This window comes from Cydia fagiglandana, chromosome 1, assembly GCF_963556715.1.
Source record: "Cydia fagiglandana chromosome 1, ilCydFagi1.1, whole genome shotgun sequence".
In the NCBI taxonomy this organism is placed as follows: domain Eukaryota; kingdom Metazoa; phylum Arthropoda; class Insecta; order Lepidoptera; family Tortricidae; genus Cydia; species Cydia fagiglandana.
The window spans coordinates 15283523-15301270 of NC_085932.1; the positions used below are offsets into that span (position 1 = coordinate 15283523).

General features: G+C 36.7%; 2 protein-coding genes across 2 annotated transcripts in view; one reads left to right on the top strand and one right to left on the bottom strand.

The window, feature by feature from the left end:
- Positions 1-17748, bottom strand: part of LOC134665897 (mesoderm induction early response protein 1) — a 242434-nt gene that overhangs the window by 213075 nt on the left and 11611 nt on the right. The gene's annotated exons all lie outside the window — the stretch shown is intronic.
- LOC134664853 (UDP-glucosyltransferase 2-like) lies at positions 755-17678 on the top strand. The gene is made up of 4 exons (XM_063521587.1): positions 755-1670; positions 11415-11640; positions 14483-14699; positions 15594-17678. The coding sequence occupies exons 1-4, from the start codon at positions 807-809 to the stop codon at positions 15880-15882; spliced, it is 1596 nt and encodes a 531-aa protein (XP_063377657.1). The 5' UTR covers positions 755-806; the 3' UTR covers positions 15883-17678.

Below are 17748 nucleotides of genomic sequence, written 5' to 3' on the forward strand. Positions count from 1 at the left end.
TCTGGGCTAACCATAAATAAAAAAAGGCCAGTACGGAAGGACCCGCGCCCCGAGGGTTCCGTAGGTATAAGTAAATCAAACAAAAAAATCTTTGTAAAATTGTGTGATGTAGGATCACACAATATTACAAAGATTCTTTTTGTAACATTGACCCACGCCACTTTTGACCTTATTTATAGGTAGGTAGTACGTAAATTATTCTCATAGATTAACCTGTAACATATAGGTAAGTATTTTTTTTGTTTTTAACCTACCCGTTAGTTTTGAAGATTTTCTATTTTCTTAAAACTTTTTATTAGTTATTGTAAATAAGTTAAAATTTAAAAAAATCCAATTTGAAACCTGAAATATATATCGGTACCTAGTTTGAAACACTTTTTATATTTTAATTTCTAATTAAGCCGATTAAAATGCCCTCCATATTTTAAAATTGACTTGTTTTACACGTAGTTACACGTCCGTCTTTGTTTTACCGACTTGTCATAGTAGGCACTTGTTATCATACGAACATAAGTATACATTGTACTACCACTTTTTATCATTTAACGGTAAACAAAACTTACTTGTTATTAATAGAATTCAATGTATCATAGGTAGGTAATCGTGAAACAACCACGATTAGGATTACTGTCCAGTGCGGAAGCCTTGCCCTCTTTCAAGTATAATTCAGTTAATGGACGTTACCCTATCAGACGACAGCTGAAAATATCTCCCCAGTCGTGCACTCTACGCGTCGGTGGCCGGTCGGTGAACGCTCGCTCGGCGCAGTCCGCTCTCCGCTCAGACGCACAGCTGTAACGTCCGCGATGCGTTCCCTCGTTTACATTGCTGCCGCGCTGTCGCTTTCTAACTATGTCTACTCAGCACGAATACTTGGGTTGTTCCCTCACACGGGCAAGAGCCACCAAATGGTCTTTGAGCCTTTGCTAAAAACTCTCGCCGAGCGCGGACACCATGTAACCACGGTGTCTTTTTTCCCGCTGAAAAACCCTCCAGCTAATTACACCGACGTCAGCCTCGAAGGCATCGCTCAACTTGGAGTGGAAACGATGGACTTACAAATATATGAAAACCCGCCCAGCATTTTAAGGTATTTGGGTGTGGATGTAGAGCGGATGGTGAAACAAGCAATGGAGTTTGCGCCGCTAGCTGATATGGCTTTAAATGTTTGCCGGAAACTGGTGGACTGGCCGGCGTTGACAAGTGCCTTAAAAAAGGATTATGACTTAGTGTTAGTTGAGAACTTTAACAGTGATTGTATGCTGGGTCTAACCCACGTTTACGGTTTAAAAGCCCCTATTGTAGCACTTTTATCAAGTGGAGTGATGCCGTGGTCGCCAGAACGGATTGGCCTGGCTGATAACCCCTCGTATGTCCCTGTTGTCAGCACTGCATTTCTCGATAGAATGACTTTCATTGAACGTCTGGAGAATACATTGTTACAATTTTACTTTAAGTGGTGGTATAGATATGAAATCCAGGTGAAAGAACAGGAGATTATTGAAAAGCATTTCGGCAGGAAGATAACGGATTTGTCGGATTTGGGGAAAAATATATCTTTGATGTTATTGAATACTTTCCACGGTTTGAACGGAGCAAGGCCACTCTTACCCGGGGTGGTGGAAGTCGGCGGTATGCATTTGGATCAAAATAAGAAAACAATACCACCGGTAAGTAATATTTTAAATAGGTACTTTACCACTTTTACCTTTAGATCAGGGACAGGAACCGGTTACCTTAACCGGGGTTTTTCATAGGGTTATTTTAGAAGCGGTTGTAAAAACCCCTACCATAACGGTAACCGTATGATAAGGTAACACTTTGATTCGGTAACCGTATCAGATACGGTTAACCTCTGTTACCGGTAACCGAAATAAAAACCCAGTCTATTCAGTTACCTCATTATAAGGTTTTTGACTAGTTCAAACGATTGCAATCTTTACGCCCACTTAAATTCAACTTGTTATTGAATAACCGAGGTTGGCATGGGCGATCTATGAAGCCTCCAGCACAAACAAGTTTTTTTGCCGTTCCTTTGCTTATCTTTATACCTACCCGTGTGGTGTGTTCTTATTTTAAATCTTATTATATTATAAATAAAATAATTAAAATAAATAATGTTAATAAATAAATAATTTAAATAAAATATATAAAGTAATTTAAAAAAAAAAACAAAAAAAAAAAATAAAAAAAATAAACAAAATAAATAAAATATATAAAATAAATAAAATAAATAAAATAAATAAAATAAATAAAATAAATAAAATAAATAAAATAAATAAAATAAATAAAATAAATAAAATAAATAAAATAAATAAAATAAATAAAATAAATGAAATAAATGAAATAAATAACATATAATATATAAAATAAATAAAATAAATACTTCCGGTCCTGTAATAATAAAATTATAGGTCGTCCGTTTAAAACGAATCCTCAGCCCGCAAGTAGCTTCCGAGCCTCGACAATAATGTACTAAAAATGTAGCAAACCAATAAGCAACGGATAATAAAGGTTACCATAACTGAATGAAAACCTGTTGAAAACCCTTAACAATGTTAGGGTTACCGTTTCAATAAGCTTACCATTACAATCAGGTAACCGTATGATAGGGTTACCGAATGATAAGGTAACCGAAACGATTGGGTTACCGAATTGATAGGATTAAGCGTAAAGAGGGGTTTTCCGGTCCTGGATCCTGCTTGTTGTCACTTTATGGTGGCTTTATTTATTTACTTACCCAAGTTATTCATTTCTACCCGATTTAAATTTTAAGATGATAATTGCGGGATCAACGTTTTCTTAGGTATCTAAAGCAAGGACCGGAAAACCCCTCTTTACGCTTAATCCTATCAATTCGGTAACCCAATCGTTTCGGTTACCTTATCATTCGGTAACCCTATCATACGGTTACCTGATTGTAATGGTAAGCTTATTGAAACGGTAACCCTAACATTGTTAAGGGTTTTCAACAGGTTTTCATTCAGTTATGGTAACCTTTATTATCCGTTGCTTATTGGTTTGCTACATTTTTAGTACATTATTGTCGAGGCTCGGAAGCTACTTGCGGGCTGAGGATTCGTTTTAAACGGACGACCTATAATTTTATTATTACAGGACCGGAAGTATTTATTTTATTTATTTTATATATTATATATGTTATTTATTTCATTTATTTTATTTATTTTATTTGTTTTATTTATTTTATTTATTTTATTCATTTTATTCATTTTATTCATTTTATTCATTTTATTCATTTTATTCATTTTATTCATTTTATTCATTTTATTCATTTTATTCATTTTATTCATTTTATTCATTTTATTCATTTTATTCATTTTATTCATTTTATTCATTTTATTCATTTTATTCATTTTATTCATTTTATTCATTTTATTCATTTTATTCATTTTATTCATTTTATTCATTTTATTCATTTTATTCATTTTATTCATTTTATTCATTTTATTCATTTTATTCATTTTATTCATTTTATTCATTTTATTCATTTTATTCATTTTATTCATTTTATTCATTTTATTCATTTTATTCATTTTATTCATTTTATTCATTTTATTCATTTTATTCATTTTATTCATTTTATTTATTTTTTATTTTTTTTATTTTTTTTTTATTTTTTTTATTTTTTTTTTTTGTTTTTTTTTTTAAATTACTTTATATATTTTATTTAAATTATTTATTTATTAACATTATTTATTTTAATTATTTTATTTATAATATAATAAGATTTAAAATAAGAACACACCACACGGGTAGGTATAAAGATAAGCAAAGGAACGGCAAAAAAACTTGTTTGTGCTGGAGGCTTCATAGATCGCCCATGCCAACCTCGGTTATTCAATAACAAGTTGAATTTAAGTGGGCGTAAAGATTGCAATCGTTTGAACTAGTCAAAAACCTTATAATGAGGTAACTGAATAGACTGGGTTTTTATTTCGGTTACCGGTAACAGAGGTTAACCGTATCTGATACGGTTACCGAATCAAAGTGTTACCTTATCATACGGTTACCGTTATGGTAGGGGTTTTTACAACCGCTTCTAAAATAACCCTATGAAAAACCCCGGTTAAGGTAACCGGTTCCTGTCCCTGGTATTAAAACATTTATTGATTAACCGACCAATTACAAAACCGCCCGGATCAGTGACTGAACGTGAACGACCTGTCTTTAACCTACATTATTTGATCGTGTAATGTTGTTATTGTTATCTACCCTCAACTGGCTAAAGGTGCCATTTGTTTACTTTTATTTAAATACCTAAAGATACAGACTGGGTAGGTACTTTAGCCATATCGTTGGTGTAGTTACATATGAATGTTATGATTGATATAATAAGAGTGCATTTCTGTAATTAAGCGTAACTACCTACTTCGCAAGTTCGCACCAATCACCGTTTTACCGTCATATCGGACTTAAGTCCGAAAAATAAGTATAAAAATAATAATGGAAAATAAATATATTTATTATGATCTGGCAACTAATGCCCCAAAGGTAGACCTTAAAACTAGCATATACCTATACCTACTGTAAAATGTAGGTTGTAAATAAAAACTAAACAAACTCATTATAGGTGCATTACGCAACCCCGCAGTTACTGCTGCGTACTGTATGGGAGCCGGCCACCGAACCGCCGGAATTTGACACCCTTCGACCTTAATTACTCATTGTTAAACGGCTCAATTGGAACACTCACTTAAGAAGTATCAATAATAATATACTTAAGTATAATTGGACGTAGTTTAGGGTACTTAAAAGATCCAATCCACAAAAATCTGTTAGTAAAATTTGAACTTTCTGTCAAAGGGAAAAGTCATTCATTTAAATGACAAATTTTAGAGGATGGATCTTTTACGCTAAACTACGTCCAATTATACATAGGTATACCTAACTGTTACCCTGTTACATAAGCAAACAGCTTGGTTATTGGATGCCGTTTTCATAATACGGCGTAGCGGCGCATCAACTGTGCAGTGAATCGATATTGAACTTGAACCAAACCAAGTTCAAATAACCTCAGCTACCCTACAGTCGCCATCAGATATATCGGAGCTGCTAAGGCGCTCACAAATATCTGAACGCGCCTCTATTGTCAAGGCGTTAGAGTGCGTGTTCAGATATTGTGAAATTTGTGAACATCTTGGCCGCTCCGATATATCTGATGGCAACTGTACCACCGCCAGCACTGTTTACTTTTACTCGCGCGTAGAACGATAACGGAACGGACCATACATCAATTGTTTTCTTGCTAAATTTATGAGTTAAACTGGCCTTGACGATACCAGCAGTTGGTTTATAAACTACGGTGGTTGTGTTGTGGTTGTTCTTACTTATTTCGATCAATGCTATCCCTTCAAGTATCGTTCAACCCGTGAATGGTCAGATCGAAGAGCAATAAACTGGTGGCTAAAATAAAGTAGTATAAACCCATAACCGTTAAAAACCAATTTACTTTTTATAAGGTAATGCTTACTTTCAGTTTCGCTATAGTTAGCCAACGGTACTTGCGGATTTGACGCTCCAGTTTCCTTACAATTACTTATTGCTTTCGATACAAGTTAGGTATTTAAATGAGTAGATAAACTATAGCTACTTTTATACTAGGTACGTAGTGGTCCTTTAACGTTCTAAAATAACTTTTTTAATAATACTAGGTAGGTAGGTACCTATACTAGATTAGTCCATCAATCTCTTGGTAAGTAGGTATATATATAGGTTAGTACATTTTGCAACGTGGGAGGTAAGATGAGATCTTGTTTCGAGGTCTGTGATTAGGAATTAAAGACTCGAGCTTACAATATTCTTACCTAGTTACACACAATGTTTTTCATCACACTTGCGAAGAAAGAAACTAAACTTTAAGCGAAATAATTATAAAATAATAACAAAAGGTTAAATTTAATACGGTATGATATCGTGCTAATATGGAAGACTGATAGATAGCTATCTAGTCTCTACAATCTTTTAGGAATGAGATAATCTATGCGAACGATTGTCATCTTGCCTAGGCCCCACTAGCTAGGCCCCCTACTCTCCGATAGATCGTATCCTCAATACTATACAATTGACAAGTGCGCTCCTTTCCTTCTTATGCACTTAGCACAATTGACTTCGGGATGCTGGGTTCAATTGGGTTACCTATTAATACTCGTGCTTGTTGGTACCTACGTGGTAGTATGGTGGCCTAGTCGTGAAATTGATGTACTTACGTACTTAATCAGTTTTCCTAAATAATACAGGAAAGGTAAGTACATATTTGCTCATTAAATCAGAAGAAAGTAAAGCTCAAATCCACTTACGCATGTACAATGTTCATCACATTATAATATGGTATATTATAATATGTATAAATAACAAAAAAAATATTATACGACATTTTTACACAAACTGACTACAGTGGCGTAGCTAGAGGATATGGCGCCCGGGGCAGGCACCAAATTTGCCTGAGGGCCAGATTACCATCCGCATTTCACACTTCACAGTGGTGGTAAATACGACTGACGAAAGTATCCCTGCTATGCCTTTGGCAAGGCGGAGAGGTAGTATTTTGCCCATTTTGGCGCCCCCCCTTGGACGGCGCCCGGGGCACGTCGACTCAGGGAACGACTAACGAGTCAAAGATTTTTACGTTTCACGATATGCCTAGGAAATTCACGATATGCCTGATCTTACGATCGGCTGCCGACATATATAATATATAAATTCATAGAAAACAAACATGAGTCAGGAACAAATATCTGTGCCATCACACAAATAAATACCCTTACCGGGATTCGAACCGGGGACCATCGGCTTCATAGGCAGGGTCACTGTGTCACTACACTACCCACTAGGCTAGACCGATACGTACATCCTACAAGTAAAGGTAGAGGTACGACTTATATGATGTGGTGAATCATCTACTAAAGTACCTACCTACCTACAATATAAACCACTAATGAGTTAGACCAAGATAAGTCTGCAACGATTTTCAATCTCGCATGTACCTCACTTAGGCAACTCAGCAAGCTTCGTTGCCTAAATACGGTACTCGAACGAAAAGCTCTCTATTATATCACGATTGTATACAATACTATTCGATTAAGTAGTTAAATGCGCATAGGAAATTAGGAACGCTTGTAATGTACAGTATTTTATTACATTTAACAAGGTTATTTAGATTAAAAATGTTTGTATGTGGCCACAGTTTATTATTATTTCTAATCGATTATTTTAATGTGTAATGTTATGAACCATCATATACCTACAATACCTACATGTAGGTATTATGACGAATTACAATACTGGTGCAAATACTAAACGTTTAATTTTTTCACTTCAGCAGCTCACACAAGGGTGCTTAAAATTAATAAAAACTTTTTGCAAAAAAAAGAAAACCGACTTCAAAAAGGATGAAATAAAATATTATCCTTTTTAAGTCTATGCGTTACCAACTGATATGTTTGAAGTCGGTGCCAAGCCAACTTTTGAAGCATACCATGATTTTGGTGCGATTCGATAAGGATGTACGTTGGATTGCCTTACACGACGACAATGAACATACTTTCTGTAGATACAGTCGACGTTAAAAATATCTTTACACTTTTCGTCTTATTACAAAGGAGTAAGGTGCAAAAGTATAAACATATATTTGACGTCGACTGTACCTAAGAACACACCTCAGAACACACGATCAAACCTTCTTGGTACAGTACCATGTTTGTCGGCACGCAAGCGTGGGGTTGGGACTGAGTTATTTCCCGTCCCTTATTCAGAGGACTACATTTCAAAATATAAAACAATTCAAGGAATTTACGTTCTTGCCAAATTTTACCTAAAACGGTTCAGTTGTTTAGCTATGAAAAGGCGACAAAGAGCCAGACAGAATTACTTACACATTTATAATAGTTATTAGTACAGTTATAATGGGATTATAGTCATAAAGCTGATTATTTTTGACGGGTATTCCTTACTACTTGGCTTGGCACCGACTTCAAACATATCAGTTGGTAACGCATAGACTTAAAAAGGATAATATTTTATTTCATCCTTTTTGAAGTCGGTTTTCTTTTTTTTGCAAAAAGTTTTTATTTTTCCATTTTTAGTTTTAACGCATTGTTAAGAGCGCGACGCATGAATGAAAAACAACATCATGATTAACACTAAATTCGTGTACCTACTTTAATAAATATGTAATCAGGAATTTTCTCGAGTCCGTCTGGGAAATTATATATAATTCCTGTCACTACACTAAATCCATCCTCCGCCCCACCACTGGCCCAATCCCTCAACCCCCCGCTCACTCTACCTCACAACGCATCAACTCCTGATCCATGAACCCATCGAACCAGCAGCCCTTCAACCACCATTCCCCGACCCCTTAACTCCTAACCCTAAACCCCGATCAGTAGCCTTACCAGCTTACCAAGAGTTTGACATTGATTTATTCGCTAGCGTGTGTAACTTACTTTCTTTGCATCTCGCTCGTACTGGCATATTAGTGCGAGCGAGATGCATAGAAAGTAAGTTAGGAAGACGTTAGCGTCGCTAACTTAGCGAATATGTCAATGTCAAACTCGTGGTAAGGCTACACTTGCACTACATCAAATTGGCGGTTTTCGGAAGTTACTTTAGAAAACACCGAAATCACTTTACACGTGCCTTTAAAAACTGAGGAGTTCCCTCAATTCCTCATGGATTCCATCATCAGACCAGAACCAAAAATAATACGGAAACACCTTGGAGATAACTCCTTCCAAACAAAAAAATAATTACTCAATTCGGATCACAGGTGCCGGAGTAATCGCTGAACACTACATTTAAAAAATCATCATCATTATCATCAAAACAATCATCATCATCAGGTCCACTTCATCAAAGTGGTGATTTTCGGGAGAAAATGCTCGAGTTGCTTAAGAAAACACCCAAATCACCATACACGTGCCTTTAAAAATTGAGGAGTTCCCTCAATTCCTCATGGATCCCATCATCAGAACAGAACCAAATTAAAATGGGACCAACTCGGAGGTAGCTCCTTTCAAACAAAAAAAGAATTACTCAAATCGGACTACGGATGTCGGAGTAATCGGTGAACGTATATAGAAAAAAAAAATAGCCACAACCGAATACAGAACCTCCTCCTTCTATGAAATGGAAGTCGGTTAAAAACTCAACACAACTTACAGTAAGCAAAATTAGATTTTGGTGCGAGCGTGAGCGCGTCTAAAGCGCGCGTCGTTAGATACTTACCAATTTAAAACGCTTATTGTATTCATCCGAAAATGGTTACGCTTTCGACGGGTCTGATGCGTGTCATTTTCAATCAAATCTGTTACTAAGGAATGTCATGGAACACTGCATTTTAGGCGAATTAAAGAATTAGGTACTATACAATTGCAAAAACTAAGTTTTACGAAAAAAAAAATGTTAAAATCAATTTTAGTCACAAGTTTACCAATAACATTTATTTTTTATGTACAAATACACTAAAAAAATTGAAAAAACAAAACAAAAAAAATTTATTTGGCGAATTTGACCTAAACTCATATTACATTTTTTCCTTCTTTTGACCTCAAAAATGCGTGGTTAAAATTATTCGGTTTCCTCATGTTACACCTTGTACAGATGACTTTTATGTGCGAAGTAGTGTAGTGGCGCGTAAAAATATGACAATCAATTGCCCAAACATTTTTATCCGGCTGGAATTGACCTGTTGGATAGACACATTCATTACTGGGACTCCAACTCCATCTTTGGAAATGGGTAGGTATCTAGGTATAGGATATCTATGGATTATATGGGTGCTTTAAGTATGAGTGTGAAGTATGACATCTGACGTATTGCTTAATGGCTTTGTTTTCCTAGAATAAACCTATATTGTATTTTTCCTTCTTATGTTCTTATTGCTGAGGAGAAAAGTTGTATGTGCCACACAAAACATTTTTTTGCAATTCATGCCTTAGATCCTCTCGCTATTTCGCTCGAGATAATTAGAATCACTCGCTAATCTCGTGAAGTGATTTTATTAAATTCTGTGCGGAAAGAGAAGATTCGTTAATCAAAATTGGCATTGTTAGCAAGAACTGTTAAATTAAAATGTTTTAGAACAGAAATAAAGTGGTATCCAGACGGGACTGATCAAATCAGTCGATTTCATCAGAAATGAAATTGGCGTCAATCTCTAATTCTAGATTTATGGGTGATATTAGAGCCCTCTAAATTGAAAAAATGCCCCAAAACTAAAATACTGGCCTCACAAATTGGTATTCTTGCGTCCGCACCTCATTTTATCGGTAATATCGGTCATTATCGGCGCGGCGGTTGAATTCGGCGAGCCAAATTGGTACTCGTATTTGCGTCCGCACCTCCTAATTCGATCGGGCAATTTAATCAGATTGGCGAAAAATTTACTATAATCTGGATACGCCTTTTAAGTGTCTGTTGCCCCGCCTGGTAATTGTACCTACTATATATTGAATTGCATTGAATCAATAATCTCTGATTACACAGATCCGTAATTCGATCCTAGAAATTTCTTATTATTTCAACATAATGGTAATAGTAGTAACTGTAGTACCTACCTAAGCAACAGAACATAGCGTGATTTGTTGGCGAAATGTTGCGTCGCGCCAATAATGATTAACGGCTAATTTTAACTGGTATATTTAGGCTGTGTAGACCTAGCAGAGCATGGAGCATGCCAATGTCGAGCATTCTATTTTAGAATACCCAGTAATACTGAGAGCTCAAAATATCATCAATAGCCACTACAATATTAGATACTATTGTATTTACGTGTTATCTTATCACTGGACGATATATTTTCTGGTCACATACTGTGGACCATAAATACAGGGTGGAATTTTAACCACCAGCCATACTCTCCGTAGTGATTTTATGGCTCCTCTACACGATGGGCCAACGCCGGCCACTTCAAGGGACGCAGCCATGCGTTAGAATGAGATAGCAATATCACTTGCTCCCTCAAACGCATAAATGCGTCCCTGGGAGTGGCCGGCGTTGGCCCATCGTGTAGAGGAGCCATTATAGGTCATACTGAACAACTTTCATTATGGGACCAATGCCGAAATCGCGAAAATAAATTTGGCTGTCCCATAGAAATCAGCGGCATCACATCAGCCAGAATGTATGAAACACACTTGCAAAAAAAATTTTGCGATTTCGGCATTATACTCGACGGTTAGCTGGAAGAGATCCCTTATAGGGATAAGTTCGCCTTTGTACTTCCATTACTCTAATTTATTATTGTCAACCTGTGTTGTGTATAATAAAGTGATTAGGTAGTACTCCCAAGTATAGTCCCATAGTAAAAGTTGTTCAGTATGGGCACTTACGTAAAGTATGAGCTGGTGGTTAAAATTTCACCATGTAGTTAAGAGCTGTTCTGTTCGTTTCAGTATATCGAGAAATTTCTGAACGAATCTTCGGAAGGCGTGGTCCTGTTCAGCTTCGGCTCTCTGATCAAAACCGCGTCAATACCGAAGTACAAAGAGGAGATCATCATCAACGCCCTGTCCAAACTGAAGCAGCGGGTGGTGTGGAAGTACGAGGAAAGCGACGAGGAGGGCACCATCACTGGGAACATCATGAGGGTCAAATGGATACCGCAGTCAGAGTTGCTGAGTGAGTTACCAATAATAACCATGTTTGATAATGTGCCAAAATATTGGGCCGCGGTTTCAAAACTGGTACCTACTCCTATCTACTCCTACCACGCGGAGCATAACAGAATCGATATACAGTTGTCAGACTTCATTCTTGTTAAAAATGAGCTCCCGTTCCAGTAAAAAAGTAGGTTAATACTGAAGTGATGTTTTATGCCTCAAACAATACTTCCTTACCGCTTAACTTGTAATCATATCAGTCTTATATAATGATTAAGCAGAAGATATTACGATCTCATAATACTTGACCTTATTGATAACCTATTCACCACATCACGCGTTCTGTGGTGTGAGCGTGATTAAAGATATTCGATTATGGGGAATTGACACAACAACTACGACATGATATTCTAAGAATAAAGTTCTTTTGCTGTGTAGGTATTGAACGGTTTCTGGAGATAAGATCAGCAAACCAAGTTATACCTAGAGGTAAACCAAGAAAAGTCTGCGGCGATTTAGCCACATTTTTTTTCCACATGTGTGGCAAAGTAATCAAGAGCAAATGTTTAGTTGTTTCCTTAAGGCCCCAGTACACAATGGGCCATGGCCGGCCACTCCAAGGGACGCATGTATGCGTTAGAGGGAGCAAGTGATATTGCTATCTCATTCTACCGCATGGCTGCGTCCCTTGGAGTGGCCGGCGATGGCCCATTGTGTACTGGGGCCTTTACGTTGGCTGGTAGAATTATTTTGAATGATAAATATTTAATAGGTGGGTATCATTAATTTTGAATTGATTTGGTTTGATATTCTACAGTCAGTCCTTGCGTTGGTGTGGTAAAAAATTGTAGGTTCCACTCGGTGGCAAAATTTGTTTAACCCTCGTCCCTTAAAACCCTCGCAACTCTCAAGATTTCACTTTTACAACCACTCGCTACGCTTCAATTTGTTTACACGTCATATATATTTCATAGAAATTTAATGTTTAAAATAACCCTTGCACTGCGTGTGCTATCAAAATCGCTGCAGACTTATCTTGGTCTAACTCTAGGTACATTTTTTAGGGTTCCGTACCCAAAGGGTAAAACGGGACCCTATTACTAAGACTTCGCTGTCCGTCCGTCCGTCCGTCCGTCTGTCCGTCTGTCTGTCACCAGGCTATATCTCACGAACCGTGATAGCTAGACAGTTGGAATTTTCACAGATGATGTATTTCTGTTGCCGCTATAACAACAAATACTAAAAACAGAATAAAATAAAGATTTAAGTGGGGCTCCCCTACAGCAAACGTGATTTTTGACCAAAGTTAAGCAACGTCGGGCGTGGTCAGTACTTGGATGGGTGACCGTTTTCTTTTTGCATTTTTTTCCGTTTTTCTTTTGCTTTATGGTACGGAACCCTTCGTGCGCGAGTCCGACTCGCACTTGCCCGGTTTTTATCTACTTCATGAGACTACTTTGTGATCATACATTAATGTGTGGTTGGAGGCAAACGCCTGTACGGCTTCTATCGACCATTACACATACATTTATATAGCATTGTTTGTAAATTATCGACGACACCACTGACACGTGAACCATGTATTTATGTTACCAACTAAACGTATCCGACCTCGATCGGAAGAATGGAAATGATATATGTTAATAGGTACAGTCGAAAGTTTTAATTTATGACCCATTTTGTACCTTGTCACAGTGTCAATAGTATAAGGTCTCTAGCGACTTTCATATTGACTGTCACTGTGACAAGGTGCGAAATGGGTCACAAATTAAAACTTTTGACTGTACCTAAATATGTATTTGAAATTTAAGCTAAGTCTTGTCAGGCGTGGCCGCGATTTCGTCGCTTTGCTACAGGTAGCTAAAAGTACATCCGTTCCACCCCAATTTTGAGGAAAGCCATAAGCCGCGCGTGGCGCTGTCGCCACCTAGCGGCCATATCTGTGCTGATCGCAACAGACGCGTTTTAGAGAGTGAGTCTTCTGGACCCCTATTCGCCAAGCGACGTTTGACGTATCGTGTTGATCTCCCGTTGATGTGGGAAAAATCATAAGTTCTCGAATACGTACAATGTCAAAATTTGACATTAACAATCCACAGTTAGGGTGACAAGCAAACCAAACCGAACCACCCTTAGTTTAGAGTGGAGTTTTGGTTGTACCAAATGATATTATCCACCGTTGATGGAATCATAACTCAGAATGCGATAAAATCAACTGTTGATTTGACGTGGATGCGAAATCTGACAGTTGTACGTGTCGAATTTGGCCCCTGTACCTAGTATTTTATAATTTTAATATACATAGGTTCGAAGTTATTTAAGAAAATAGCCAAAAAATTACCATTCCCTTTCTTTATCTCCTAAACTACTGGGTCTAAAATTTTTATTTATTCTGTGGTCTTGTAGTTATTTAAAAAGGAAGAGGTTCTCATTCGAATGTTTCACTTTTGCGTCGAAACTCTACTAAGTTATTCTATTCTTTAGGCGAAACCCTGTTAGAGAAATCTGGCTTTAAAGTTCTGACCAGTTCTGTTATGCCGATGTAGAAAAAGGCGACAAATTTGAAAAATGTAGGCGCCAAAGGATATTGTTTCATAGAAAATTTGAATTTCGCGCCTTTTTCTACTTTTAAGATTTGCTTGACCATCTATATCTATCCCTCGCAACGCTCAAGATTCCACTTTTCCAAAATTGAACCACGAGCGTCCGTGGTTCTATTTTAGAAACTTGATTGCTTGGGTATCAATATAGGATTAACACGATGAGTTAAACAACTTTGCCCTTTTGTAATAGAAGGTACCTAACTATTGTGATCACTAGAAGTGAAGTTAACTAATAGTGTGTTTTATCAATATTTTCAGGGCACAAGAAAGTGTTGGCGTTCATAGCGCACGGAGGTCTGCTGGGCATGACCGAGGCGATATTTGCTGGCAAGCCAATGCTGGTAGTGCCGTTCTTTGGAGACCAACCACAGAACGCAGCGGTGGCCGAGGCCGCGGGACTGGCCAAGGTCTTGTCGTACGCGGATTTGTCGGAGGAATCCATGCTTAAGGGGCTGCAGAGCGTGCTCAGCGCAGAGTAAGTATCTTGATTGATGGACAATTGGGCATGCATTACGCTGACCATTGAGCGCATAGTTTAAGAATTATACACAGAGAAAAGTACAACAAAAATACACTTAGAATTACAAAAATAAACTTAATCCGGGGACAAGGAGAGTTAACTAATAGGAACAAATTGACTTTTGCAATTTCTATTAGTTCTTGCAATTTCTATTATCTGTTTGTTGAAATTATATTTGGGATTACCGAGCTGTTTGTAGAAATAAATAAACTTTACAGAATTAGTGTAACGTCGACCATAATTATTACTAAAACTTCATTTATTCCCCCAGTACAGAACTGTTTTTTAATTCCTGGTGATGATTTTTCTCTCAGTGTAGGTAAAATATAAGTAAACAGTATGGAAATGTGTTCGATAGTTACTGGGCAAAACCTTAGCTGCCACCACGTAAGAAAATCCCAACTACATATATACATCGTATTATGTACGGAGACATAATTGCATGACATTACATAACTTCCTCACGCGTTGGTTTCTGCAGCAGCATGACTTTCATTATGACAAATACCTATTAACGTAGCAAATGTATCTAACCATTATAACCCTCACGTTTCCTTGCTAATTGTTATGTGTAATTAGGTGCTATATTCTATTTTTACCCTGCTGGAGATATTACAGATAATAACTCTGCCGTTCTAACACTTCTAACCCATACACCTACGAGTAATAAATACGTGTCATTATGAAACTCTTATGAACATGCATGGTGTTTACTGCAGATTTGGTAGAATTTACTCAAATATTATATTGTAAGTAGGTACCTACCTATTATACAAGGTAGGTAAGGTTTATTTCATAAAACTAATGGATCGTGCCAAAGTTAATCTCCTGTTTATCTTGTGATTTCAGAATGCGTGTGAGCGCTCGTCGGGCTTCCGAAATTTGGCGAGACAGACAAAACGACCCGCTAGATACAGCGGTCTACTGGACGGAGAGGGTGCTCCGCTGGGGGACCCAGGCGCCCCTCCACTCGGGCGCCAGGAACCTCGCCTTCCACGAATACGCGCTATTCGACGTCGCTGCCGCCTTGCTGGGGACCATCGTGCTCTCTATCCTTCTACTACATTACACAATCTTCACCCTTATTCCTAAAACAATAAGTGCCAGTTTCGGTAAAGAAAAAAAGAAGATTCATTGATGTTTGGCTGTGGTCCAGGGTCCGGGTGATGTAATAGGTAATTTTAGTAATACCTACCTATTTTAGTCTAGTAACACATTGTTATTGTTATTTAGGTAGGTATGTAAAATGTGGGATGAATTATAAAATTTACCTTTGAGTTGTCTATGTTCACGCGATCACGCGACACAGTCAAATTCAGTAGTCTGCATTATATAAGACGCTTCAATGAATGTAGGCGAAAATGATATAAATATATAGATCTACCGTCCCAAATGTATAAAAAATCTTAATCGTATTTATTGCATCAATAGATAGATGAATGTGCCAATGCCTATTTTACCACTAAAGGTACTAAATTTTTATAAGAATTAACAAAACTGTCCCAGTAAATAATAGTTACCTACTTATATTTAATGTTATTAGCAGAATTGTGTAGTGTGTCGGTGGATAATCGTTAACTTGCGGTCTCGGTTAGATATGTATATTTAAAAAAATCCAGTTCCTAATATTATCTTATACTGTACGTATTTGAAATTTACGCGCAAGAAGGGTAGATAATATTAATATAAGTGTATTGTGATAAAATATTTTTACAGAGATTTGTCTTCGATTATAATATATATGAATAGATTATTCGAATGCCAGTTACTTTGCAACGGTTTTTTTCTAGGTCAGTAGCAAAACTAGCAAATTTATATCTACTGTAGACATCTTTTTTAAAGCTGTTGATTTGTTTGAATATTGACTGTAGACGACTGTTGCCTTATCAATATCTAGTTGACTTGGTTTTCTCAATTAGAAAAGCGATGATTACCTAATTGCCGGTTAATGTAAAATAACTAAAATAATATACTAAAGGGCTTTCATTCAGCTGATACTGCGTTCTGATGTCAACACAGATAATTAAATTAGTATGTATTGATATACCTAGGTATTAAGAGCCCATCAACGTGCACACTAGCGCCACTGCTAAATAATCGTGATTATTTAAATTTAACGAAAGATTTAAAAAAGGTGGCAGCTACGTACTATATTTTGTATTTAAGTTGGTACTTTTTGAATACATCAAACTAGTTTTTGTGTTGCTGGATTCGTCGATCTATGAACTATGAACACAAAACAAAAACGGCCGTTTGAACTTTGGACGCATAGATTGACGAATCCAGCAACATAAAAACTATTAGTTTGATGTATTCAAAAGGTACTTCAATACACAATACAGTACCTACATTGCGGCCCCCTTTTTTAAATACCTGTCGTTAAATTTCACGATTATTTAGCAGTGGCGCTAGTGTGCACGTTGATGAACTCTTAATGATATTTTAAATATTCAACCAAATCTCTTTCTTCTAGGACCTAGTCTCCTCAATTTCCCTTACATTAGGTATACTGTTGTTGCATTTTCATCATATTCTTACAGTCGGGTACTACCTAACCATATGTATCAAAGGGGTCTTCGGTCCCTAGTAGGTATAATATAAGCACAATTTTCAATCATTCATAATTTCTAACAATACATATTTAAGCAAATACCTGACCAACATTCATCAGGTGACAAGCAAAAGTCACTAATTACTAAAAAAAAAATTAAACAAAAATCGACCTTCTTTTAGTACTATATGGTTCACTATGGCTATGAACTTGTGCTGGTACTTAGTGTCTTTTGCTTGTCACCCGACGATTTCCAGTTCGTTCTGCTTCTATAAATAAAAATAAACACTTAGATAGTTTACACCTGAGCCAAATTATTTATAATGTTGTTTTGTTATTAGTTAGTAACATTATGCCAAAAATAAAAAAGGGATACCATTTATTGTCTTGTCTTTCAATATCAATTTATTTTTGATAAAGTAACACTTCAGTAAGCACTTCAGTTCAGTAAGC

What these genes read in the sequence shown, in the direction of transcription:
- LOC134664853 (XM_063521587.1), top strand. Translation starts at nt 807, where the DNA reads ATGCGTTCCCTCGTTTACATTGCTGCCGCGCTGTCGCTTTCTAACTAT. An exon ending in ATAAGAAAACAATACCACCG is followed by an intron (nt 1,671 to 11,414) that starts GTAAGTAATATT and finishes TGTTCGTTTCAG; the next exon opens with TATATCGAGAAATTTCTGAA. An exon ending in ACCGCAGTCAGAGTTGCTGA is followed by an intron (nt 11,641 to 14,482) that starts GTGAGTTACCAA and finishes CAATATTTTCAG; the next exon opens with GGCACAAGAAAGTGTTGGCG.